General features: G+C 51.5%; 10 protein-coding genes across 10 annotated transcripts; 5 read left to right on the forward strand and 5 right to left on the reverse strand.

The window, feature by feature from the left end:
• Positions 1-1,162: 1,162 nt before the first annotated feature.
• On the forward strand, positions 1,163-1,504 carry N7468_004599 (uncharacterized protein; the record flags this gene model as incomplete). The annotated part of the gene is made up of 1 exon (XM_058473896.1): positions 1,163-1,504. One exon carries the CDS (start codon positions 1,163-1,165, stop codon positions 1,502-1,504), a length of 342 nt encoding a protein of 113 aa, XP_058332899.1.
• An 867-nt stretch (positions 1,505-2,371) lies between these two features.
• Positions 2,372-3,739, forward strand: glfB (uncharacterized protein; the record flags this gene model as incomplete). The annotated part of the gene is made up of 4 exons (XM_058473897.1): positions 2,372-2,499; positions 2,559-2,626; positions 2,692-2,697; positions 2,748-3,739. 4 exons carry the CDS (start codon positions 2,372-2,374, stop codon positions 3,737-3,739), a joined length of 1,194 nt encoding a protein of 397 aa, XP_058332900.1.
• A 1,210-nt stretch (positions 3,740-4,949) lies between these two features.
• On the forward strand, positions 4,950-6,053 carry N7468_004601 (uncharacterized protein; the record flags this gene model as incomplete). Its single annotated transcript, XM_058473898.1, has 1 exon — positions 4,950-6,053. The coding sequence occupies one exon, from the start codon at positions 4,950-4,952 to the stop codon at positions 6,051-6,053; it is 1,104 nt and encodes a 367-aa protein (XP_058332901.1).
• Positions 6,054-6,894: 841 nt separating this feature from the next.
• On the reverse strand, positions 6,895-7,224 carry N7468_004602 (uncharacterized protein; the record flags this gene model as incomplete). Its single annotated transcript, XM_058473899.1, has 1 exon — positions 6,895-7,224. One exon carries the CDS (start codon positions 7,222-7,224, stop codon positions 6,895-6,897), a length of 330 nt encoding a protein of 109 aa, XP_058332902.1.
• Positions 7,225-8,554: 1,330 nt separating this feature from the next.
• Positions 8,555-10,860, reverse strand: N7468_004603 (transcription factor TFIIIB subunit BRF1; the record flags this gene model as incomplete). The annotated part of the gene is made up of 3 exons (XM_058473900.1): positions 8,555-10,090; positions 10,154-10,362; positions 10,422-10,860. 3 exons carry the CDS (start codon positions 10,858-10,860, stop codon positions 8,555-8,557), a joined length of 2,184 nt encoding a protein of 727 aa, XP_058332903.1.
• A 1,582-nt stretch (positions 10,861-12,442) lies between these two features.
• Positions 12,443-16,270, forward strand: N7468_004604 (putative copper resistance-associated P-type ATPase; the record flags this gene model as incomplete). The annotated part of the gene is made up of 1 exon (XM_058473901.1): positions 12,443-16,270. The coding sequence occupies one exon, from the start codon at positions 12,443-12,445 to the stop codon at positions 16,268-16,270; it is 3,828 nt and encodes a 1,275-aa protein (XP_058332904.1).
• Positions 16,271-16,578: 308 nt separating this feature from the next.
• Positions 16,579-18,462, reverse strand: N7468_004605 (crossover junction endonuclease MUS81; the record flags this gene model as incomplete). The annotated part of the gene is made up of 4 exons (XM_058473902.1): positions 16,579-17,435; positions 17,494-18,078; positions 18,149-18,318; positions 18,371-18,462. 4 exons carry the CDS (start codon positions 18,460-18,462, stop codon positions 16,579-16,581), a joined length of 1,704 nt encoding a protein of 567 aa, XP_058332905.1.
• Positions 18,463-18,955: 493 nt separating this feature from the next.
• On the forward strand, positions 18,956-21,100 carry N7468_004606 (DUF3292 domain-containing protein; the record flags this gene model as incomplete). The annotated part of the gene is made up of 4 exons (XM_058473903.1): positions 18,956-19,201; positions 19,255-19,976; positions 20,036-20,263; positions 20,323-21,100. The coding sequence occupies 4 exons, from the start codon at positions 18,956-18,958 to the stop codon at positions 21,098-21,100; spliced, it is 1,974 nt and encodes a 657-aa protein (XP_058332906.1).
• A 222-nt stretch (positions 21,101-21,322) lies between these two features.
• N7468_004607 (uncharacterized protein) lies at positions 21,323-21,829 on the reverse strand (the record flags this gene model as incomplete). Its single annotated transcript, XM_058473904.1, has 1 exon — positions 21,323-21,829. The coding sequence occupies one exon, from the start codon at positions 21,827-21,829 to the stop codon at positions 21,323-21,325; it is 507 nt and encodes a 168-aa protein (XP_058332907.1).
• Positions 21,830-22,925: 1,096 nt separating this feature from the next.
• N7468_004608 (MDR family NADP-dependent oxidoreductase) lies at positions 22,926-24,198 on the reverse strand (the record flags this gene model as incomplete). Its single annotated transcript, XM_058473905.1, has 5 exons — positions 22,926-23,156; positions 23,216-23,273; positions 23,324-23,393; positions 23,446-23,596; positions 23,641-24,198. 5 exons carry the CDS (start codon positions 24,196-24,198, stop codon positions 22,926-22,928), a joined length of 1,068 nt encoding a protein of 355 aa, XP_058332908.1.
• Between the last annotated feature and the right edge of the window lie 498 nt (positions 24,199-24,696).

A 24,696-nucleotide genomic window follows, 5' to 3' on the forward strand; every position in this document is an offset into this window, starting at 1 on the left:
TCATTGGTTCCTCCCTTTTTCCAATGGTCCAGATCTTGCAGTATCACACCCATTGTGGCTCCCCATACTGTCCCTGTAAGACGCTTTCAGGGGCAAAAAGCACGTTGTTACTTCCTTAATTCCTTAATTCTTGGTTTGGAATTTTCTCACATTTCAGTCTTCCAGAAATATCTACTGGAAAGTCTGGAGAGATGAGCGTTTATCCGCCGAATCGCCACTGGCTGGACCCCGTGTTGACTGTATCGAACCTATCACACTCCGCACGCGGCCGTGGTTGACCTCGAGAGAGGGGCAGAATCCTTATCTACAACAATAGCCTCGGGGCCGGCTGGTCGCATGCGGCCAATCTACAGCCCATCTACAGCCCTGTGCAGCTTGGAGCTTTCCGAAGAATGCTGTTATCTTCTGATAGCGCGAAATAATTTTCTTAATTTTTTTTTCTTTTTTTAACATGTCCCAAGAGGAACCTAAGTTACAGCGTACGTACTACACATCCTTGGGCATTTCAATTCTGCTCCGTAAAAAAGAATGCGACGAACCTTCTTCCGATCAGCGCTGGGATGGGCTAAAAACGCCACCGATGTCGTTGCAGCTTGCTAGTGAGGCTATCACCATCCTAGCCCTGACGGAAGTATCCGTGGACTCCGCTTCAGGGGGTGTCTGGTGTAAAGTGGATGGATGGTTAATCCTCATCTCTTTGTTTTGTTCCGATTTGCCCTGAACCCTCCGGGCGGACATCCGTAGGTGATCGCCGATGGGCAAGGTGCAGGGTACACAGCTCGAGGAGATTCGTGTCCAGGCGCTCAGGCGAGGTTCCACTGATTATCCCCTCCTAAACAAGACAGGGAAACGGAGGCAGGATCTTCTCTTGGTACTGGATCTCAATTGATCGACAGAAGAAATCAAAAAGCTTCTCGAACCAGCACTGTCGGCGATATCCTTCCGTGCAAAGGTATGATTCAAACACAGATGTGATAATGTCGCCTTGATCACATGGAACACCAGTCTCAAGATATCCCCATACGGTTCCGATCTCTGACAAGTGGGATTAGACATGGCGCTAGGGTCTGCAAGAAACTCCAATAAAAACAAGCTTCTTTTGAATCTAACCGCCATAGGACCAGCCCCTATTCCTCGTCCGGCCACCTGGTCCAGGGCAACGATGGCGAGTGGGCCACGCCCCGGGGGCGTTAAGCACAGCCTCCTCAAGGGATCGTCGCATTCTCCACCCGTAAGGGACCAGGGCTCGCGCTCTGGCCCAGTGGACTGCCCAGGAGCGGGTCTGAGGTGGGTCTACACCAACAGCTGCTTGCGTAATGCCGTCTCTGTCAACGGAGGGTTAATTTCGATCAGCGTTGCCATGGAGGGCGTGCATCTGTACTCCGTGCGGTGTCGCTACCTCAAACCGGTGTCTCGTACAGAGGCAAATCCAGTAGCCTCAGTAGCCCCATACGCAGAAGGTTACAGTTCCGAGGAACGCCAAGGCGAGATAAGGAACGCGTAAGCCTCCCAAGGATGTTCCAGGACTAAAATTTAAGGATGATCAGAGTTGTTGGTTGACACCGTGGGTACAATGGACAACGCTTATTGGTACGAGCAGCGCAATAAGCGACTCGCCACGAGCTGAGATGCAGAGGACCGCAGGGCAATACGCAGCGGAGTCAACGGGAGACATTCGCTCTAGTCTGTATTGGGCGTGGATTTCGAGGCCCTGAGTATTGCGTATGGTTTGCGGCAGGTTTGGTTCTGGTATTTCGGTCAAGGTCGTGGCGGGCAGTACTGGCAGTACCTACTTGCCATACGGTCCCCCGTAGCAAGTCTCGGGCGAGCGAGATAGGTGGCCTCAGCTGTAACGGATCCCCATCGGTAACAATACAGTCATAACCAATACCACGGCCTGTGTCAACGAATTGCCCAGCTCTCCGCAGTCTGTTTGCAGCCCCGTTGAATCCACGATTCCACTTCGTTTCCTACCCTTGGATCCTATCTCCGTGCTGTTCCAGCCCTCGACATTAACGGTTTACTTCTTTAGGCTTTTCCAGTTTCGGTTCTTAGGCTGGGAAGCTCTACAAACTGATGTGGTGCCAAATTTAGTGGCCCCTCTTCCTCGACGTACGTACTCCCATTCCATCCCTTTACCTTTTTTTTTTACCATCATCATTTCTTCATCCCCTCACCACGCTCGCTTGTCTCTTTTTGGGTCGTTCCCAGTTACATTCGTTAATAAACGTGGTTTCACCAGCGTTGCGTAATTCTTCTGCCATCTTCACCCCCCGTGGCTTCCTCCGCCTTTAGCCAAGGAAGCTTCTCGCGTCCGCGGCCTTTCGACTTTCGACAGTTTATCCACGACCAAACTAGAGCATCTTTCGCTATGTCTGAAGGCGAGAAGGTCCGTACCTCCGGCGAGTCGCCGCGCGAGCAGAGCCTCCCGACTGTCAACCCGGCTGCCGAGAAGCAGCAGGCCCCCAAGGCCGTTCTTCACCCCGCGGTCTACGTAGCGTGAGAACCCATACAATTGCCCATACTATGCAATGACTGCTAATCGGTTCCATGAACAGCACCTGGATTACCCTCAGCTCCGGTGTCATTCTATTCAACAAGTGGCTCCTTGACTACAAGAACTTTCGTGAGTAGATTCCCTGTCGTGTGCGATCCGTGCAGAGCTTCAGACTAACCGCTCAACCCTCCTAGGCTTCCGTATGTCCCCTACTCTGCCTTGTTTCCTTCGTCTTTAACACGTATTCTAGCTATTATCCTTACAACATGGCACTTGGGCTTCGCCTCTCTCATGACCCAGATCCTCGCCCGCACCACCACTGTCCTCGATGGCCGTAAGAATGTCAAGATGACAGGCCGTGTCTACCTTCGCGCTATTGTCCCCATCGGGCTTATGTTCAGTCTGTCCTTGATCTGCGGCAACGTGACCTATCTATATCTGAGTGTCGCTTTCATCCAGATGTTGAAGGCTACCACTCCTGTTGCTGTCCTTCTGGCTACGTGGGGTATGGGCATGGCTCCGGTCAATTACAAGACCCTCATGAACGTTTCTGTCATTGTCATTGGTGTCATAATTGCGTCCTTCGGCGAGATCAAGTTCGTTATGATTGGTTTCCTCTTCCAGCTTGGTGGTATTGTTTTCGAGGCTACTCGTTTGGTCATGGTGCAGCGTCTCCTCAGCTCCCCCGAGTATAAGATGGACCCTATGGTTTCTCTGTATTACTTCGCTCCCATCTGCGCCATCATGAACGGTACCGTTGCTCTGTTCCTGGAGGTGCCCAAGCTCACCATGGGCCATATCTACGAGGTTGGAGTGTGGACTCTGCTTGCCAATGCCATGATTGCCTTCCTCTTGAACGTTTCCGTGGTCTTCCTGATCGGCAAGACCTCGTCTCTGGTCATGACTCTCTGCGGTGTTCTGAAGGATATCTTGCTCGTGGCCGCTTCCATGATCCTCTGGAACACCCCGGTCACCGGTCTCCAGTTCTTTGGTTACTCTCTGGCTCTTGTTGGTCTCGTCTACTACAAGCTTGGTGGGGACAATATGGCTGAGTACGCCGGCCAGGTCGGTCGCGCCTGGGCGGAATACGGACAAACCAACCCTGGGATGCGCCGCTTCGTCATCTTCGGTGCTGCTGCCTTGATTTTCTTCCTTTTCCTGGGCTCTATGGCCCCAACCTACGCGCCCGAGTCCTACCAGAGCGTCAAGGGTATGATTGGCGGCGCCACCCCCAGTAACTAAAGTTCATTACATGGACGATCCCTCTGGCAGGCCCGCCAGATTATCTCAATTCTATGCATACATGAAAGTTTGAGACCCGATGAGCTTATTCTTTAATAGCGCTTGTGCTTAAAGGAGACCAAAGCAGTGTCTCACCTCTCTGCTTTTCCTCACAATCCTTCCAATTTCTGGGTCTGGGTACGGCCACATGCAGGAAATGCAGCCAGTATTCGGCCCTTATCTCCGGAGCCTTCTTCCCGCTCCATTCGATAAACAAAACCCAAAGGGGCTTGTCATTTTTCATTATCTTCTCGATCACCTCCCCGTGTATCCAGTTTGCAAGTCGGAGTTTCTGGCGGAGTACGAAATAGTTCCTGCTCTTTTTTCCTACTCTTTTCTCTTTCTACTTTCCACGAACGTTTGATTTAAAAGATTACTCTGCACGAGCTCTTGGTGTCGGATTTGCTTCAGTTCTTCAGGATTTTCTTTCCCACTCTCCTTCATGTGATTATAGCATTTTCCCCTCCCAATAGACTTTTGTTCAAGGTTTGGAATTGTCTCCTGGCCATTTTCGAACGTTCCTGCGATACTACCCAGCCTTCTGGAGGGGGGTGGGATGTGATCCATGTCACCCGGGCGAACAGAGGTACAGGTCAGCCCAGACCCGGACTTATGAAAATCCGGGAGCCCTCAGCGGAAAAAAATTAGACTAGCAAGAGCGAGGCGCCATCGCGAGGCGGTTGGGGCCTCTACCCATTGGCCAATGACTCGCAGCTGAAGACGGTCCACTCCAGCCAAACAGCGCAAGCGGTTGGAATCTACTTTGGTACGGACCCACACACGTTCCATTACAGTCACGGCCGATCGGAAAACCTGTCCAGCGCGCGGTATCGCCGTATGGTATTGTACCCTCCGCATTGCAGATGGATCGCCTCAGATCCTCTTCTGCTCATCCCGGCGCAGTTCAGTCTTCTTCCTCTTCCCTACTTCTCCTTCTCTCCCTCTCACCCTTGATTTTTTTTTACTCTTTCCTCCCCACCCCTTAAGCTTTATACCACACTCGGGTTTCTTTGATTCTTCTTATATTTGCCATCCCACCCCCTCTCATATCGACTTGCTCTACTCTATCTATCACTTGGCACCAGCTTTGCCGTGGTCTAAAAGTTGAAGCTTGCTCTTTGTTGCTCACCTAACCCAGCAGTACAGTTTTCGGGTCTTATTCGCATTCAAAATGTGTCCCATGCTTCTCAATCGCATATCCGATGGCCCTGTCATTGGCCTTCCTCCTTCCCAGGAACACGCCTTCGCTCAGTTCCCCTCCCAGTCCCTTTTGGACACACCTAATGGCTTGCATGGTTGCAGTCCCAGCTCCAATACGACTTTTGTCGGCAATGGATCTACCTCGGCTGCCCACGGCGCAGGCAATACAGCCGCACCCGTCCCATCTAAGCCATCTCGCAAGAGATCGCGTGACGAGGCGTCTTTCGAAGAGGCCACCACTAGCACACCTCCAGTCCCCAAGCCCGCTCCGGCTCCGAAGTGGGAACCCATCTATGGCGAAGGAATGGTCCTCTTGAACCCTCAAACTGGACTGGCAGTCTCCGCGGAAAGTCAAACTGGAACATGGTATGAGGAATCCGCGGAGGCACAAGCTGCCGCCAAGCCCCCGGTCTCGTCACGTTCAATGGAACTCGAATCCGATGCGGCCGAGCTCAGTCGGAAGTCTCAGCGGCTGGACGTGTCTGCCCCTGGCCTGGATGACATTGCACTTTCTTCGATACAGCAGCGCCTGAACGGCTCTGAGATGGCTGATCAGCACCGCACCCTCAATGGCGGATCAACACCTCCCCATGAGCCACTTATCGATGATGCCACCCGCCTCCTCGGCATCAGCTGGCAACGTATCGACAATGAAGGTGACATGGCCCCAGCTATCCGTGGGTGGACCAAGTATATCGACAATGAATTCGGCGCCTACTTGCATGGCTCACAAATGCTTCTGAAGTGCCGTGCTCTCAATGCCTTCCTCGTGGCTGCAACCCCAGTGTCTTCAATGTCACCAGCTTTCTATCTTTTCAATGAAGACCTGACCCAGGCACAGCTTGTTGCTTCTTCGTGGGACGCCTGCGTGCAGAATTTGCGCCACAATCCCATTGTCTTCGAGGGTGCGGCGCCAATTGCTGCCGCTAGTCAATCAAAGACTCTGTCTGCAACTCCTTTTACAACCGCGGACTCCGGTGTACCTCTCCTCCAGCAAGCCCTTGCAGGTCAGCCAAACGTGCCTGGGACGGGGCTGAACGGGGGCGTCGACACGGGAATGGAGATCGATTCGTGATCGACGCCGTCTTCCTCCCATATCAGCCTTCATTCGCCAAAATCTTCGAATAATCTCGTTTCGAGATGAGGCGACTCAACTCATCGTCAAGCTTACGACTTTCGCAATCCACCACCGCTCGGCTCCGATCCTCGTCGCTTTTGGCTCTTCTGATTTTCATACTCGATTTTAGTATTTCGTATTTCGTTTTCTCGCTTAACTGACCCAGTTCGGCCCCCGTTATCTTCTTGCGTCCCTGGAGGGCGCCGCGTTTTGGTGTTTTTACCGGCTCTATGGGTGGCAGTATCGGTCTTTGGTGGCGTAAAAATCTTTTGGGCTATGCTTTTTTTTTTATTTACTCTACCCTTTATTGAATCTTTACGAATGAAAATGCCAAAAATAAAATACCTTGACTGAACCTTCTGGTGCCATTTATAGTTAGCTATAAACAATGTATCAACATTTTCCCACTTGCGGGCGGTGGTGCACTCTGGCGGTTGCAAATTCTGCCAAGGATATACGCATCCCTGTGCCAGTCTACAGCATTGAAGGGCTACCTGTATTTGTAGAACGTGTTCAGAGGATATAGTAGAAGTATGCCAGCCTTCTCTCTCATTTTCCGAGGGTCAGCCCTCAGATCAGCAACATCGAATACCACATTCTCTGAACCATAAATTCCCCTTGGCATTGTCAAGCCCCCCCCTCCTAAACCAGTCCTCTCGCCCTCGGACCTTCTGCCATGAAAAGGCGGTGGCGGGGGGAGGGGTCGGGGCTTGGCCCGTTCGACCCCAAACGAACTTCCGTGCTAACAGCTGGATAAAGCAAGCTGGCTTCACATGCATTCCCAAGATGGCCCCAGGTCTCACTCCTTGTCAACATGCGCCATCTGGACTACTTCTTTGGTGCTCTCTCCACCCGTCTGGTCACCTTTCTTGTGGCTTGGCGCGGCATTTGAGTGCTGGGAAGGATGCTGGGCGCGGTCTGTGGAAAGATAGTCGAGCTCTTCCAGGGCGAGATTCGCTGTTTTCAGGGCAGAAGGAGTAAACGATCTGGGCTGGTGAGGGTTGTTTTCCCCATGGAGAAATCGGCGTAGACGAATGCCCTGCTCGATCTTGATGCAGAGAAACATGTGAAAGGACTCCCCGTTACAAAACCAAGATTCAGGCCCATGAAAATTGAGTATCGTTTCCATTATAAGCTTGTCGAGGCCGGGGAGGATCGTCACCGCGAAGAAGTCCCATAGCCTGTTAGCAGAAGGAGACAATCGTGCCACTGAAACAACCCAGGTTATAGATCGATACGACGATGTCGAGGATCCCTGCGCTGGGATAATCTAGCACGCGAAGGAAAGTCCTCGTCGCCCACAATCCCGGAGAAGACTTCTTGGTCATAATCTGCCTGCCATTCGCGTGGGGACTCCAGGGATTCTTAGGAGTATAATATATCCCAAGCCTCGTGACTCCTAGCACGCTGCTTCTACTCTGCACCGAAGAACACAGACGCAAACTGGCAAGTAAACAAAATGGTTATCCTGGGTGGCAAGCCCCGGCCGTACAGATTCAGTTTCACCATACTAAAATGGGAGAAGAGTCTCCGGGCTGGATCGCAGGACAAAGGCGCACCAGGTAAGAATCCCCACGGCCCTGCTCCGGCGGAGCAGCTGCCTTTTTGTACGAGCATACTCCCAGGAAGCATTAAAATACGAGGTCAAAAAAAAAAAGCGGACTACTGGAACGTGCAATTGCTCGTAGAAACTCCGACCACCGGCATGAAGAGCAGACGGGGTCTCTACCCCCTAGGGCCTATGGTTGCCGATGCTACCAGAAGGGATGTGAAAACAGACAACTTCAAGACACTTCTACGTATTATGCAGTTGGCCAATCATGCGAGATGAGAGACTGATCAGGTGCGGCGTCCAAAGAGAAGAAAGCTGAGAATGTGGGGAATCGACTCTGGAGAAAACCCACAAACCAGCTTTCCCCGCATCGCACTGGAGCTGCAGATCAACCGATTGTGTAATCTCATTAGGCTGAAGACGGCACCACAGCGCTTCAGAATACCGGATTTGAGCGTGTGAAGAGAGTTCAAAGGGATGAATTTATGGACAGGGAATGCTGGCTATAGCCAGATCGAGTATTTTAAGCGGGCTCACGGTGAGAGAATGGCCTTTGTTTCGCCGCTAACTCATACGGACAGGGAGTAAGAGATGGGAGAGAGCAAAGTCCTTAATGCACAATAGAGCTTTTGAGCGCTAAATGATATTTGGAGCTCTACAGAAAGGGGTATTGTGAACATCTGAAAGCAAGTAATAATAAGAGGCCGTAAAGGGACATTCGGGGCCTCCGATCCCAAGATCAGGCAAGCATCACTAGTCGGAGCCGTAGTCATAGTCACTGGCGTAGTTGTCCGAGTCATTTCCCCCGTAACCCCCAAACTTTCCTGCAAACGCATCTTCGAGATGGTCGTCTGCAGGATCATCCTCGTCCTCATCTACCTCGTCAGGGTCATTGAAATCCCCGTCATCATCCTCCCGGAGGTCTCCCTCGATTTCCCCGAACCACCTCCTCGCCATAGTTACCCCCCTGGGTGGCAGTAGGTGCTGTAGATGGTGGAGTAGGCACGGCGAACCTCCCCCCAGAGGGTTTGGCAGGAGGTGCCGGGGCCGGAGACTTCGACGGGAGACGATGCGACGGTTTCCAGGACTTACGGGTCGCACCCCGGATGGCGCGCCGGGGGGTATCGGGCGGGGCAATGCTCGCGCTCCGGCGAGAAGTGACACTACGGCTCCGGCTAGTGCGGCTCCTTGCGTCGTCGGCGGCATCAGAGGGGCTTTCCTCCTTCTTGGTGCCATAGATACTCTCGAGAAGAGAGTAGTTGATCTTGCGGCTAAAGCCGCGCGTCTCCAGCATGCGGCGGGTCGCTTCGGCAGGAGTGGTGGCACGGGTTTCGCGCCCTTCGCCGCCGTCACCCTCCAAATAGGTCACATCACCGAGACGGCCCTTGCGACGCTTGCGAGGCTTTGGTGCTGCTCCACCGTTGAGTGCTTCCGCGAGAGCGCGTTTGAGGTTTTTCGCTTGCTGGGTGCGGAGGTATTCTTTATTCTCGCTGACCCAGATCCGCTCTTTGATATCTACCTCGGCTGGACTGAGGAGGCAGTCTACTACCTCCGGGTCGTCTTTGAATTCAAGTTCGTCAATTTCCGTGTCGTCGGAGACAACCATTCGGGCAGGTTGCACTGCACTGTCTACCATGGTAGAACCAGTGGTCAGCATCCCACGGATTTCATCTTCTAGAGCATCTTCGGCTTCGATCTGCTCTTTGGTGGGTTCGGGTGGCTGCTTTCGTGGCGCTTTCCCCTTGGCTTTGGCAAGAGCCATATCCTCTCTATTGTCCTCAATCACTTCGTTGACAGCCTTTGTGATGGATGACCGCCGATGAGCGGCTCCGGTGATGGCAGGATCGATGGGAATGTTTGGAATAGCGAAGCCGTCTGCATCAACCCTTAGAGGCTGGCTCGTATCTGCTTCGCTTTCGACATCACTTTCGGGCAAGTCGTCTTCGATCTCAGCCGCTGTATCTGGAGCTGCCCTCTTTGTACCTCGAACGGGCTTTCGGCCTTCTCGTGCTCGGGTGAAAGATGGAGGGTCGTGTGCGTTTTCAAGTTGTACAGACCGGAATTGGTCTACAGTCAGCTCACCACTCTCGGTGGAACTGAACTCGTTAAGTCGTTGGGTGATAGTAATCTCGGTGACCTTAACAACATACACAACTTCTCGGACTGTTCGGCGGAAGTTGTTCATGCGCGCAGCCAGGATCAGTGCAGCGCCACAGACACCAGCAGGACGCCGACCAGTTGTCATCCAATCTCGATTCATTCGCTGGACGATGCGTACGGCTTCACTGGCAACCAGCATGGTGGACGAACCAAATTCAAGCTGCTTTGCAAACCGATAGATGAAACTTTCAGGTTCGATTGGGTTCATCAAGAAAACATTTCCACCAAGGCGAAGCTCGTCGAGGAGCGCTTTATAAGTACGACCAAGTTTGAACACATTGACCTATGGATAAGATGTTAGAGAAATTGGGGGTAAAATGGGTCAAGACAGAGGTTTGAGACCTACCATAAGATTGTCCGCGAAATCGATGAGCATGATTGTATTTCCGGTCTGACGCCGACAGGCAATGTAGAGACAGACCGCTGCAACGGTTTTTGTGCGGCGACCTTGGATGAAGTTCAGTCCTACTGCAAGCTTGAAGACTTGATTTGCCGCCTTTTGAGTACTTTCGGGGACAGACATATTCCGTCCCAATGCGTTGATGTAACGATTACCTGTCTCATGATTTAGCTGATAGTCACGTCTGAAGGACGGAGGGATGTTAGCGGCTTACCAGTTTGCTCTGTCAACTCTCGGCTTTCCATACCACCACCTCGCTGGAAGCTGGGACCGTAGCTGCGGACGTGGGTCTGGTCCTCCCCAACGAAGGCACCTTGGACAACAGCGGCGCCGGACGCTGATTCACCAAATGACACTTCAGATACAATGTTAGATTCACTAACGACTGTACCACAGCCGGAACAGACTTTCTGTCCCTCATCCTCAACGATATTTGGAGCCGGACAGGAGGGGTTGGGACAGCTAGAGGTTTTGGGATGTGTGGTAGGGCGGGGGAGTGGACGGGGTCCAATGGACTGCCCACGTTTGATGGAATTGAGGCCACCGGGCTTGGTGCTTGCCAGGCGCTCGACGCGGCCTTGAGGGCGGCGCGGAGTGACGGTGATGCGCGTAGGCTTTACCGGCATTCGTTTTGCGGGAACGGAAGTCGACATGGCGGCAAATGGAAAAGCCAGTGGAAGAACGAGTAGTATATGGAGACCAAGTGTAGGCCAAAGGCCTAAACGATCGCTTCCAAGACCTGAATTAGAGCCCTCGAGCTCCTGTATTGGTCTAATGACTGTACCGCGCTCAGGTGTGTACAGGGCGTGTTATTCCCGATAAGGATAAATTGCGACGCGAGAAAATGAGAGGGCGGTTTTGGAGGGGGAGGAGTGGGGCCGACGGACGACGCTGGCAATGGCCCCAAAGGCAGTGAATTCTGCCACAGCAAAAAGCACTTGAAGTCTGGTCCCTTGACCAGCTCTTAAGATGTGAGTGACTTTTTGGATTTGGAGACGATAAGTGATAAGAAGAATGTGACGGAGAGGTCGGCGGCAATGGTAGGGGAGAAAATTTCGAGTTTGGCTGCGGGACGTGGCTCAGTGGTCTGGTCACCTGACCCGGAACAGATCCAGCGCGCGTTCAACTCAGGCGGCAGGAAAACGTGGAGCGCTTTCGAAAGACGAATTTCAGATTTCGAAGAGATGGGGTATAAACAGGAGAAGATGAAGCAAAAGCAAGAAGGGATCATGGTATACTAGCTATCCCTCATCGTGGAGCTTGCATTCACTATTCGTCGCATTCACGAGGCCTCTTCTGGCTTCCACTTAGGATTCACTTCCAGTACGAAACAGACCTGTCTGGTTTACTTTGGCTTGTCGACATTCAAGCCTGTTCCAGCATGGATTTGTATGGGTAGATCTACGAGTACGAGAACATCCCCGCGGCCGCAGCTCAGCCCCTACGATATTGGCGCTTAGGACTGGGCTTCCAGGTAACTGAGCGCTAACCTGAAAGACCATCGAAATCAGTACTTACGCTACAATTAACATAGAAAACGGTACACGTGATCAAATCAATAATATGTCCTTCCTGTTTGCATCAGATTGATCTCAAAAGAAGTAATAAAAAGGAATCATAAGAACCTAGGCCTGATTATTGAGCACTACTGTATGTACAAGTGGCCGTGGAAGAAGCTATCCTGGTGGGGCTCAGTGGCGACCAACTTGAACTTCTTTCGAACCACTCGCCCACTATGACTCGGCCTTTGTCCAGTAGATAGACTTCCACATGGACAGGGTGGAGATCTCATCGACTCACATTCCTTATCTTACTCCACGTCACGCTGCGGTTGCTCAGGGCCAGTTCGCTGGAGTCTTGGAATGCAGTTGCGGCATTTGTGCGTGTTTTAGTACGGGACCACGCACAAATGCCGCATCCACGCCTTTCTTGCGCCCTCTGCCCGATTCCTGGAAATTTCTTTTCTTTTCCTCAATAGCTATGTACTTCTGCATTATCATTCCTTATTGGCTTTGCAGTCTTTTCATGATGTAACATGATTGTCTCGTGGGTGCAGCATCTAGAAAGCGATTCGCCAGATCTACATGACCCACACGACCCGCGCGACAGCTCTAACACGATACTTAAGCTCCAGAGTCCCTCGCGTGATACTCTGCCAGGGGTATATTTGAGCTGGCCCTTCTTAGACGACAAAACATTCTCGTTGCAAAACTTATTTCCCAACTTGGCCCAACTATGTCAACATCGAAGGGCCTGCCAAGCACGCCTACGATCCAATCGATCGATCCAGATATGGATACCATTCGCAGCCTCTTCTGGGTGGGTAATGTCCACTGCGCCTCCTGCGTGGACTATGTCACGGAGGTCCTGTCCGAATTTCCATCCGTTAAAGAAGTCGATGTATCGGTCTTGACTCACGAGGTGCGAGTCATTCATGGGGCTTCTGCACAACCATCCGATCTAGTCAACGCTCTGATTCACGCTGCCTTTGAAGTACACCATGCAACCACATACGACGGCCGCGGTGAAGTTATTGCCGATATTAATACCACATCATGGAACTCACGATCGTCAGTTCTTTTTGGCACACCCCGAAATTCATACTCAAGTCTGTCCTCAAATATCAAAGAGCGATGGCACACCAGCCGAGAAAAGCGTCATATTTCCAATTGTGATGCCTGCAGAAAGGAGCAATCAAACCATCAGTCTGGTGAATCAACTCTAAATGACCATGAAGTCTCCAAAGAAAAGCCTTCTCATACGGGGAACTCTTGGGAAACTGACCTGGAGTCGGGCCTCGAGGGGAGTGAAAAGACTCTGATTTCTGAACCTGGCACCCCATCTTTTGCAGCCGAAACATGGGCGAGTCCCACTTTACCTCATTCACCCAAGACCCTTCCGGGGATACCAGAGACGCCTCAGGCTCCTTCAGAGGCCCTTGACGAGTTTAGTGCGAGAGTTAGCATTGGCGGCATGAGCTGTGCTGCCTGCGTAAACTCTGTTACTGCCGCTATTCGGGAAATAGAATGTGTCAAGGAAGCCACTGTCAACCTTCTTACGAACAGTGCCACGTTAACCTATTCTGGCCCACGAGCAAATATCGATGTAATCACAGAGCATATCGAGGACATTGGGTTTGAGGCCTTCATCGACGAAGTGAACCCGGTACCAAAAGCTGTGAGCTCGCGCCAAGAACCGGCTGCTTTCATTACAGAGATTGCTATCACGGGGATGACATGTGGCTCCTGTGTAGGAACTGTGACTCGAGGACTAGAAGAGCTTCCGTTTGTACAGAATGTGTCAGTCAATTTACTGTCACATAGTGGGAAAGTGGAGTTCGAAGGCCGAGAGAATCTGGATAAAATCATAGAGAAGATTGAGGACATGGGGTTTGACGCCTCGGTAAGCAGCGTCCATCCATCGGACGCAAGTGCTCGCCAGGCTGGTCCTGCCCAAGCCAGGATAGTTTCTATCCATATCGACGGGATGTTCTGCCACCACTGCCCCCAGAAAGTCCTCAGCTCGCTGGCGTCTCTGCCTGGCGTGGAAGTGGTAGATGAGCCCTCCGAAAAGAAGCCCTTGTTGAAACTGACATACACGCCCGATGCACCTTCCATCACGATTCGCTCAATCATTTCGACCATCAATAATGCCGACGATGCCTTTAATGCCACAATCCATCACCCGCCTAGCATTGAGGACCGCTCGCGGGCTATGCAGCTTCATGAGCGATCAAGATTGCTTTGCCGTCTACTCTTTGTGTTTGCCGTGGCTATTCCGACTTTTATAGTTGGCATTGTCTTCATGTCTCTTGTATCTCCTCAAAATCCTGTCCGTCGATTCCTGGAGCAAAATATGTGGTCGGGCAGTGTGAGCCGAACGGAGTGGGCGCTGTTCATCATGTCGACCCCGGTCATGTTTTACGGCACCGATGTGTTTCATACCCGAGCCCTGAAAGAAATCTACGCCCTATGGAGACCTGGAAGTCGAACTCCGCTGCTGCGACGCTTCTATCGATTCGGCAGTATGAACATGCTCATCTCAGCTGGAACATCCGTCGCATACTTCGCGTCGCTGGCTGTTCTCATCGTTGATGCTGTTGCGGGAAATAAATCCAGCGCTTCCAGTACCACCTACTTTGATTCAGTCGTCTTTTTGACTCTTTTTATCCTCGCAGGCAGGTTTCTCGAGGCTTACAGCAAGGCGAAGACGGGCGATGCAGTATCATCATTGGGAAATTTGCGCCCTTCCGAAGCTTTGCTGGTGGAAGGACATGCCTTGGGCGGCGATTCTTCCGGGGATGCTTCAGATCGAACGAGCCGCGTCAGTGTGGATCTCCTTGAGGTCGGAGATATTGTCCGGATTCCTCACGGTGCATCACCTCCTGCAGATGGTATTGTTGTTGGTGAAGGGGCTTACCAATTTGATGAAAGCTCCTTGACCGGAGAGTCGCGGCCTGTCAAGAAAGCCGCCGGCGACTGTGTGTATACCGGCTCCGTGAATACCGGGCAGCCAATCCAAGTACGCATTACTGAACTTGGAGGCTCGTCTATGCTTGACCGGATCATTGCTGTTGTGCGTGAAGGTCAAAGCAAACGTGCTCCTGTGGAGCGAGTGGCCGATCTTCTGACATCCCATTTTGTACCTGTGATTACTCTGATTGCTATTTCAACCTTCATCATTTGGCTCGCTTTGGGTCACTCCGGGGCACTTCCTGCCGACTATCTTGATAACGCTCGAGGAGGCTGGACATTTTGGAGTCTGGAATTTGCTATTGCTGTCTTTGTGGTTGCTTGTCCTTGTGGACTGGCTCTCGCTGCTCCCACCGCCCTCTTCGTCGGAGGTGGTCTTGCAGCGAAGCATGGAATCTTGGTCAAAGGTGGCGGCGAAGCATTCCAGGAAGCCAGTCGCTTGGACGCTATAGTATTTGACAAGACAGGCACCTTAACCGAGGGTGGAAGTCTGAAGGTTTCTAATCATGCAGTCCTCACTACAGATGAGAATCTCCTGAAAATGGCTTGGGCCATGACCCAGAGACTCGAAGAGAGCAGCAATCACCCAATTGCGCAGGCAATTGTTGCTTTCTGTGCGTCGAAACCCCAAGTTAGTGTTCTCTCATCCGATATTCAAGAAATCGGTGGCCAAGGAATGAAAGGAACTTTTGTCATATCGGATGGCGAGACCGAGCATCGCTACGAAGCCGCCATCGGCAATGAGCGGCTCTTCCACAGCTTATCACCCTCTGAAGCCCACTCGCGTGAAGTTGGGAAGCATCTGTCAGGATACCAAATCGCAGGTAAATCGACGGCGATTCTCTCCTTACGTTGCATCGATCCAGAGGCTCTGGAAAAGTCCTCATTCGCCCCGGCTCTCGTGCTCGCAACATCCGATACCATACGACCCGAGACCATCAGTGTTATCTCCGAGCTCCAGAACCGCAAGGTTGAAGTTTTTATGTGCACAGGCGACAACCCGACAACCGCCCACGCAGTCGCTGACATGGTTGGGATCCCACGCACCAACGTCATGGCCAACGCCCTCCCAGCCGAAAAAGCGACCTTCCTCCGCAAGATCCAAGACGGTACCGCCAAGGGCCCTCATGACCAACCAGCGACTCGACCGATCGTTGCATTCGTGGGCGATGGAGTGAATGACTCTCCTGCTCTCGCAGCCGCCGATGTGAGCATTGCCATGGCCTCTGGCTCCGACGTCGCGATCAACTCTGCCAGCTTTATCCTGCTTAACTCGGACCTGAGTACGATTCTCCAACTGGTTCTGCTCAGCCGGCGGGTGTTCAACCGCGTGCGCTTGAACTTTGTCTGGGCTGTGTTCTACAACATGTGTCTTGTTCCTGTTGCGGCTGGCGTCTTCTATCCAATCGTCAGTGGTCATCATCAAAAAGTAGTCAATGGTGAGGTCATGACTGTTAATGAGCACTGGCGACTGAATCCTGTCTGGGCTGCGCTGGCTATGGCCCTGAGTAGTATTTCGGTTGTCTCTAGCAGTTTGGCACTCAGGATTGACATGCAGAGCATTAAGAAGGCTTTTTGGAAGCGGAAGTGAAGGGATAGTTACAAATGGAGCGGGCTTGGTCTAGTCTATTGATACCCCCTGTGTTTAGCGATATTTCATTTTGTATAGAAATCATCCATTTGGTCTTTCGGCTTGTGTATTAGTTCAAGGCTTCATCAAGTTTCCTCTGACAGCTATTGATTCTAGACTCTTCTCACCGTATGGATTTGATTCAAAGCCCTGTAGCCCGCGAAAACCTTTAGCAAGCACTTGAAATTTTGATTACTCTTGCATATTAGCTATTGATTATTTCGATCTTACCGATCTGATCTCTAATATGCACCGATGGACTGTTTCTTTTATCCACCTTCTCCCCATACCTCTGCGATCTTTTTACTGAGAGATTTAGCAATTTTCTTTCGTCCAACCAAGGATTGCAGTCTTTCTGATACCATCCCTTCCCGGTCTTTAGGCTCCAATGCCATGTATGCTTCCACCAAATGTCGAGGGGTTGGCCATCGGCGCTGGATTTCCAGTGCTTTTTCACCCGTCACTCCACGCGTGCACATGAGCATTTTCAGGTAGACGTCGCGGAGAGACAGAACGTCGGATTTAGATGTGAGGGCTGAGAAAGTAGAAAACGTGACACCGTATGTAAGGGATGGGTCTTTAGCTCGGAGCTCTTCTATCTGGGTGAGATAATTCTGTATTGAAGATATGTGCCCACTGGGGATGAGAGACACCTTTGCCGTGGCGGACTGGCTGGCGCCGAGGCCTTCCTCGGGCGATTCATATGCCCCGTACATCCTTCGTAGGAGCAGCGTCATCCGAGCTAAATATCGAATCGAATCATCCAAGTTGCGCGTTTTCTTGATGAAGTAGCCGTTGACCACTTGGGTCGACGCGATGGCAGAAGCCACCATTTCTTGGTATTTTGCGGCGCTCCCACCGCCGGCCTCAGCATGTACGGCTGTGAATTCCTCAACGAGGTAAATGACATTCTTGATACCAGAGCGGCGGAGTCGAAACTTTTGTTCGTGAAATCGACCATCTTTGATGGACCCAATTAAGTCGTCAAGACGTTTCCGTTCAATAATCCAATCCAGCATGATTTCGTCCCCCTCTTCCCCATACTGAGAAAGAAACGTTGGGTCGCGGCACTTTGCAACCCACATCACGTCGCCCAGCTCCATTGCACGTACTTGAGGCGTGATGCCTTTTTTTCCTAAGTTCGTTTCCAATGTAATCTCTATCTGTCGAGGTGCGCACTTCACGAGTATCAAGGACCAATTGGATGGTAAAACTATTTGGTGGAAGTGTAATTGGTTCAGTCGGGCCATTATTGAGAGTATGGCCATTGAATATACGCCTTTGCGGAGGCGCTGCGGACTCGTCCTCATCTGCATCATGAAACGAGGTTACCTCGCCGGCCTGGCCTTGTCGCAAGGGCTGGCTGTCAGACTCGCGACCGGTGGACGGGAACATGGCCTGAGCAGACTCGGGTAGTGTTTTCTGGATTCGTTTAGCGACTTCCCAGCCATCCTCGGACAATGCGTATTTCCGAAGCGGCCGGCCATGTTCGTAGACCAGGTCTTTCTGGATAAGGGTCTTCATGGAGTTCCATGCCGTGTAGAACTTGGTAGGATCGGTAGGTGCCGTGAACGAGCTATCACAAAAGGGCTGGGCAACTTCAATCAGATGGGCCTTCGTCATGCCCTGGCTTGAATTCTCACGAGCGGTAGATAAACCCAACATGAGAGCGTACGCGCCAGAGCGGAGAGCGGGGACATATGGCTTTGCTTTGCGAGGCTTCTTTGCGGGCTGCTCGGAAATGCCGCTGTCGGAAGTCCTCTTGTTGGCTGTTCATCAGTATCAGTAATTTGTAGGCGCATAGTGGCCATAGACAAGCGATCTATCAACGGTACTAACCTTGACCGGGAGGCTCGGGCATGGGGAGCCCGTTCTCCTGACAATAGGCCTTCAATTTGTCCGTTAGACGATCGCATAGTTTTGGGCCGAGCCCATTGAGCTGCTGTGCTTGAGATGGATGCTCAAACGCTAAGGGGCATGCTTTCATCGACTCATATGCCTTCTTATAGCTGGAAATTCTGGTTAAACACGCGGAAGGCGTAGGGATCCGGAAAGACTTACACAGTCGCGCCTTTACTGTTCCGTTCCCGGGCCTGATCGAGCCATTCCTTAATCCACCCCAAGAGGAGGGGATTGGCACACTCCTCGCTCATCGTGGTCGTTCAGCCATCGAGTTGGCGATGAAATGCTGGCTGGTTGGACGCGACCGCGTTCCTCAGGAACGCGCGCAGTCACGTGACTGTGAGGTGTGTACGCAGGGTACAAAGGATGATAGATAACCTTGGGAGAGTGAAGTGGAGATGATAGTATTGCGTCGAATCACAAATGAAAACCCACCCCCTGCTACGTGATACGTGCGTGGCTCTCCTCGCGCCAATCCCAATGGAGGTGGGCGGTGGTCTCTGCCCGGTCGAAGCCGGGAAGGATGACGTCGACGAGTAAGTATACAAGGAACAAACCCTGCTAGGGTGCTATAAAATGGTGTACCCCAATGTTTCGCATCTCTGATCTGAGATCAGATCGTCCCTCACGAACTACTAGTATTGATCTGCATCTGCATCTGTCCCGTACCTCCACGGGTACAAAAACCATCGTGGACGCCTCACTGGCCCTGCCTTGCATCTAGCAACAAACGCATTCGCCAACATGGAAAACACACCTCCAAGCAGCAAACCACCCTCCTCTTCTACAAAGACAGAAGCGAAGATGGAGACAGAGAGTCACAGATTATCCAAAGAGTACCATGATTGCCTTCTCGCCGCCAAAAAACCCGATGACCCTACAACAATTGCTGATCTTGGATGGCACAGGCCACCCGCCGAGTTTGAGGAGCCTATAGTCGCAGGGCTGTCGAACGACGATCTGTGGATGCTGATCAGGCGCTTTGACAGAGTAAGCCCCTTACAATTTCTGCACATGGAACCCAAAAGCGCTAATATTCGCAGCAAATCTACAATGTCAGAGCCTTGCCAGAGGCACCTCCCCAAGACCTCGATCTGATTCGGGCAGCAGAAGAAGAGTTCTCACCAGACAAGCTCCGATCAACTCTTGAGCGCTTCTACATGACTGTCGTGATTAGTTTGGCAAACTTTGTCAAACACTGTGCTCGCTTGCGCTCATGGAAAGAGCCGCAACGAACTGGACTTTTCTGCGCTGTTTATTGCATCGCGTGGCTTCGAGACGGACTCATTCCAACTTTCTTCGCCCTTTTACTTGCATTGATTCTCTCGCCAGCTTGTCGCAAGGCTCTTTTCCCCCCCGCTCCCATTGCTTTGGTAGACAAAAGCACCGGAGGGGTCCAAAAGCCCAAGGCAGGTGTCTTGGGATCCCACGATAGCATTACAGGTGCACCTGAGAACTTCAAAGGCGAGGCGGTGGAGAACGAGGCTAGCAATCTTGTAGCCGGCGTTGCCAGCGTTGCTGTTGGAAGCGCCATCGGCAAGGATGAGCAAGCCAAACCAGATGATGATACTTTGGAGGAGAAAGTCCCCGACCCTACGGCCATTGTCGACAGGGGTGCTGACGCACAAAATGCTGCAAATGGCGAGTCACCTACAGACTCCGCCGACAAGACTCGACAACCTATGAAAAAATCTGTCATGGAAACTGCGAATTGGTTGATGAATATCATCAATGACATCAGCGATACCCATGAGAAATTCGGGAAGTAAGTAGTTCATGCGAACCTTGAATCAAAATGCTCGAGCTCATGCATCATCGACTCAGTGCTTTGTCCGGGACACCCCCGTTTTCACAGCAACTGGCCCGTCTACGCCTGGCGAGTGTTGTTTTCCCGCTATGGCTCGTTTCCATGTTCACGCCAAGCTACGTTATGATCAAGATCTCCGGGCTTTTGACAGGCTTCATTATCTTTGGAGACCCGGTGGTAGTTCGCGGCATTGCATACTTGAACCGCTATTACCCAAATTGGCCCGAACTCCTTCAACTCGGAAAGTACGTTATCTGTCCAGGGATTTACCAGGTATCCCATTCCTTTCTAACCTACAATCTAGTACACTCCTCAAGGGAATTCCAACCAATGCGCAGTTGACCTTGACTCTTCTCCGTATTGGCGAGGCTAACTTGTCGCCGCTGCCCCCTCCGCCTGCCGCTGGAGAAAACCCTCCCTCTAGACCAGCCTCGCTCCATAAAGAAGAGCTTAGCCTTGGCGCCTCTCACAGTGAGATCGAGGAAGCAGCACTCAAGAAGGACAAGCACCCTGCGACACCACCAGAGCCCTCAAACACGCACAAAAAGACATGGACGAGCAGTATCATTGCCATATTCCGAGGGACAACAGCCGGGGGAATCGAAAGTAAACGAGCTTTCGATCGGGTCCGCGCAGTGGCTGGCAGTTCTCGTGCTGCCAACAGAACAGGTGTTTTGCGCACGAAAGGCAAAATGGATCCACACGTTGGGCCCGTGGAGTTCGAGGGCCGATACAAGGGGAAGCGCGGCGTTGCTGTGATCGACACAAGTAAAGAGCCGCCGGTCCTCTACTTTACTACGGATAAGAAAGAAGATAATCTCCAGGTGGAGAGCCGGAAGAGTAGTTCCGTGCTATTTACAATTCCAGTGACAGAAATTCAAGCTTTGAAGAAGCAAGGGGGTATGGGCTGGAAAGGGAAGCTTGTTGTGGGATGGGCAATGGGAAGTAAAGAGGTTGTGGATGGACTACTCATCGAAGGGAAGGATCCTAAGCACCGTTACCAGTTAACAGCTATGGGGACAAGGGACCAGCTATTCAACCGCCTGATTGCTATGGATGGACAGATGTGGGAACGCTGTTGATTTAAAACTAAATTGATTGCTAAGGCAAATATAAGTTTTGAGTGCCTCATTGAGGCCTCAATTCCTCAGCTTCCTCCTCTCGCACCGAGGGAACGGTCTTCCCCTTAAGAAGCAGCCGACTCCACGAAGGAGCGGCGGTGACCACCAGCACCGATTAACTATTGAGACATCATTAGCACCTGCATTGCGTGATGAGGGGATTGGATTTCTCTCGGGGGTCACTTACATTCGGTCTGGGTCCTCGGAGTCCGAGATGGACTCGAACATCTTCGCGATGCCCTCAGTCCGCTCGTTGGCGGTGATTGCCCCCGCCAGCTCCAACTCCAACAGGGCCTCCTTGACCCATTCTTGGCAGCTCCACTCTTCGCCGCCTTCGTGCCCGTCCTCGCGGATGCGAGTCCTGGCCAAGATGTCATCTAGCATCCCTCTAGTCAGGGTGTTAGGGGCGAAGGCGACGAAGAGGAGCGCCTCGATGGTCTGCTCACCTCGGCCGGCGTGGCGAGTCCCGCCGAGGAAGCTGTGAGCCGCGAACGTGTTGCTCATATACGCGATGAGCTCTTCGCTGCCCTCAAACTGAATGTGGAGGGCGACGTGGTGGTGGCCGGCGGTCTCAGGTGCCGCGCCGTGGTAGATCACAATCGAGATCTTGGTGGTCTTCGCGGCTGGGGTGACTGCCAGCCGGATGCTCATGCGCTTTCCGCCTGACTTCGTGAACTTCTTGTCCTTCATAGCGTCTGTCGAGTTCGCAAGCTGGGGTAGAAGATGTGGGTGTGCGTGGAGAGATGAAAAAGTGCGTGTTTGGATGGAGTGAGGTGGTGATGACCGTAGCAACTGTCAACGAAGCTGAGAGGATTGAAAAGAGAAGTCGGAGAAAATAAAATCTTGTTTAAAACAAGAGGAGCACAAATTTTGTTTACTTCGACGACTAAGCAACTGGAAGTCGGTGCCTAACGGATTTGACAATGTGAGGAAATTGCGTCTCGCAGCTCGAACTATACACATTCGTTTTGTGTGCGACTCGAACGAATTGGCCGACACAACTCACTCAAATGGACATTCATGCCCTTTGCATTCCATATATCCTGGGCCTAAGACAGGGTAACTTCTACACGGAATATTTTGATTGGATATCTTGAGAATGCATAAGTTGTCTGGTCTTCTGACCTACTTGTAGGGCTGTTAGCGGAAGGCAGATTCACATTGCACTGTCTACCATTAACCACACTGCTTGTTCCAGCTATGAAAAGTCATTGTCTAGATATGCATTTATGTTCTGCTCTTTGATGTGAATAGGAACGAATTTTCCTGGTGTGTGCGGCATACTTTCCTATACACTTGTACACAAAAAATGCAGAAGTTCTAGTTCAATAGTGCGTGGCATTAGCAGTTTCAACATCCCCAGTGTTGGTACTTTGTCAAACTTATGAACTAGTACCTGTAAATGTTGATACAATCTAGCCACTGCTCTTTTGTAGATTACTATTTTCTAGGTATATTGTTCGATACTCATATACATTGGACACAAAATACTGTGAACACTTATCCTATACTATGACCCTCATCTCCTGCGCTTAGGATGGTGCGCTTCCGACCCCAAATCGCGCGGCAAACCTCCTTAAACCTGTACTAGTATTACATGGCTAGGAATGTGCTTTCAAACACCAGGTTGATTTAAAAAAGATATATTGATTGTCCGTGGGATGAAGGCAGTGCCGGCAATCCTAGTATCACTATTGGGAGTAAGGAACAAAGGGGAATTTCCAAAATCCCATCATGGCATAACCACTAGCAAGTGCTCAACATCCGGGAATCAATTGACTTGGATCTAATCCTTAAGCTTTGTGATAAGCTTGCCGGTGTTTCCTCCGGAGTAAAGCATACTCCATGTGCGAGGGATATCAGAGAAATTAGTGTCGACAACAGTCTCGGCCTGCTCTCCGAGAAGTAATTTACCATTTTGCCATGCTTCTACAAGGGCCGCTCGTGCACCTGATAGAAGGTGGAGCCCATCAATGACGATAAAACCGAGGATTTGCAGGCGCATAGAAACAACTTCCTGAGGGGTTGTCAGCAAGAAGCATGGACCAAGGGCTCTATACAAGCGAGAAGGCTTACAAAGTAGTTCTTGAGAGCGGTGGGGTCCGAATCCCGGTTGTAGTTGGAAATTGCACCACTGCAATCATTAGATTAGAATGTTCCTTTGTTAAAGAATGTAAAGCTTACCAGGCTGCAACGCGGCCATGCCGGGCCAACCGAGTCAACATGAAATCAAGAATCTCTCCGCCAACATTGTCTTTTGTTCGGTTAGCTTCAAAGGTCTTCAACCAGTCTAAAGGACAGCTTACCAAAATAAACCTCGACAAATCCGTCCGTCGCCTTGGTCAGGTCTTCCTTGAAGGATGGAGATTTGTAGTTTAAACATACATCTGCTCCAAGGACTTCTACCCCTCGACATTTGTCGTCAGTGCCAGCGATTCCAATGACCTTTTTAAAGTCCTATTTCAGCATGTGAACTTTCGGCTCGGACTTCTCGAACTTACCTTTCGACAGCCAATCAGTTTCTTCGCAATCTGGACCGCAACATTGCCCACAGCGCCGGCAGCGCCACTGATCACAATAGCATCCTTGCTGGTCACCTTCGCAACCTCATACAAACCATACCAGGCTGTAAAGCCAGCCAGCCCCAGGGCACCTAAGAAATGAGTTACAGCAAGACCGGCAGGTGGGTCAATCACGGAGACGCTGTCGCCATCATGAACCGAATAATCTGTCCATCCGATAGTTGTCGTGACAAGATCGCCAGGCTTCAAGGTAGAGTGGCGGGAATTGACAACCTGCCCGATACCACCAGCTCTCATGACCTCACCGGTCTCCACGGGCGGAACATATAAACGGCCTGGTTGAACAGCTCGTGAGATCCAGGTTCGCTGTGCCGGATCGTTGCTCAGATAGAGAGTCTTTAGCAGAACCTGGCCATCCTGCAGTTCGGGAATGCTTGCAGTTCCTTGGGTGAACGTGGGGTTGGCGCCCTCTAGTACGGGATCGGCGTGGGGTTTCTCACGAAGAGTCCATTGCCGGGCGGATGTTGGAATGCTCATTTTGAATTGATATGCTGAAGGTTCGTTGCCGATTGAGGTATTTAACGAGGACGAAGGTGCGAGATGGGTTGATGTCGACTAATCATCATTGTCTCCACTAAACCCCCTCAGGTCCGCGGCACTCCGTAACTACAAGACTTGATTTGTCAGAGCCTAGATGACTTCACTTTTCAGACTCGAAGCTCACAGTCTTATGCTTTCTTTTATGCAAGAATATGCTCGCATAACTTGTTTGATTATTCAACGATTCGAGAGTCGGCCCAGGTGGCCGTGATCCAAATACCGAGGATACAGGTAATCCCTGAATGCCCCCGTTGAAGAACCAGTACAGTTTGCAATGGATATTATGAGGCTGAATACTGAGAAGAATCGGGCTGCTGGAGCTTTCTGGATTGAAGGAGCAGTGTTTGTTCAGTCGAGCTCTCATTTGATTAACCTGGGGCAATTGAAATGAACTACTAGTAGTGAGTAGCTTATAGAAGGAACTTCCAAGCCGCC

The sequence above is a fragment of the Penicillium chermesinum genome (assembly GCF_028974085.1).
Source record: "Penicillium chermesinum strain IBT 19713 chromosome Unknown utg000003l:1.0-5111272.0:1.0-5115320.0, whole genome shotgun sequence".
Taxonomy (NCBI): Eukaryota; Fungi; Ascomycota; class Eurotiomycetes; order Eurotiales; family Aspergillaceae; genus Penicillium; species Penicillium chermesinum.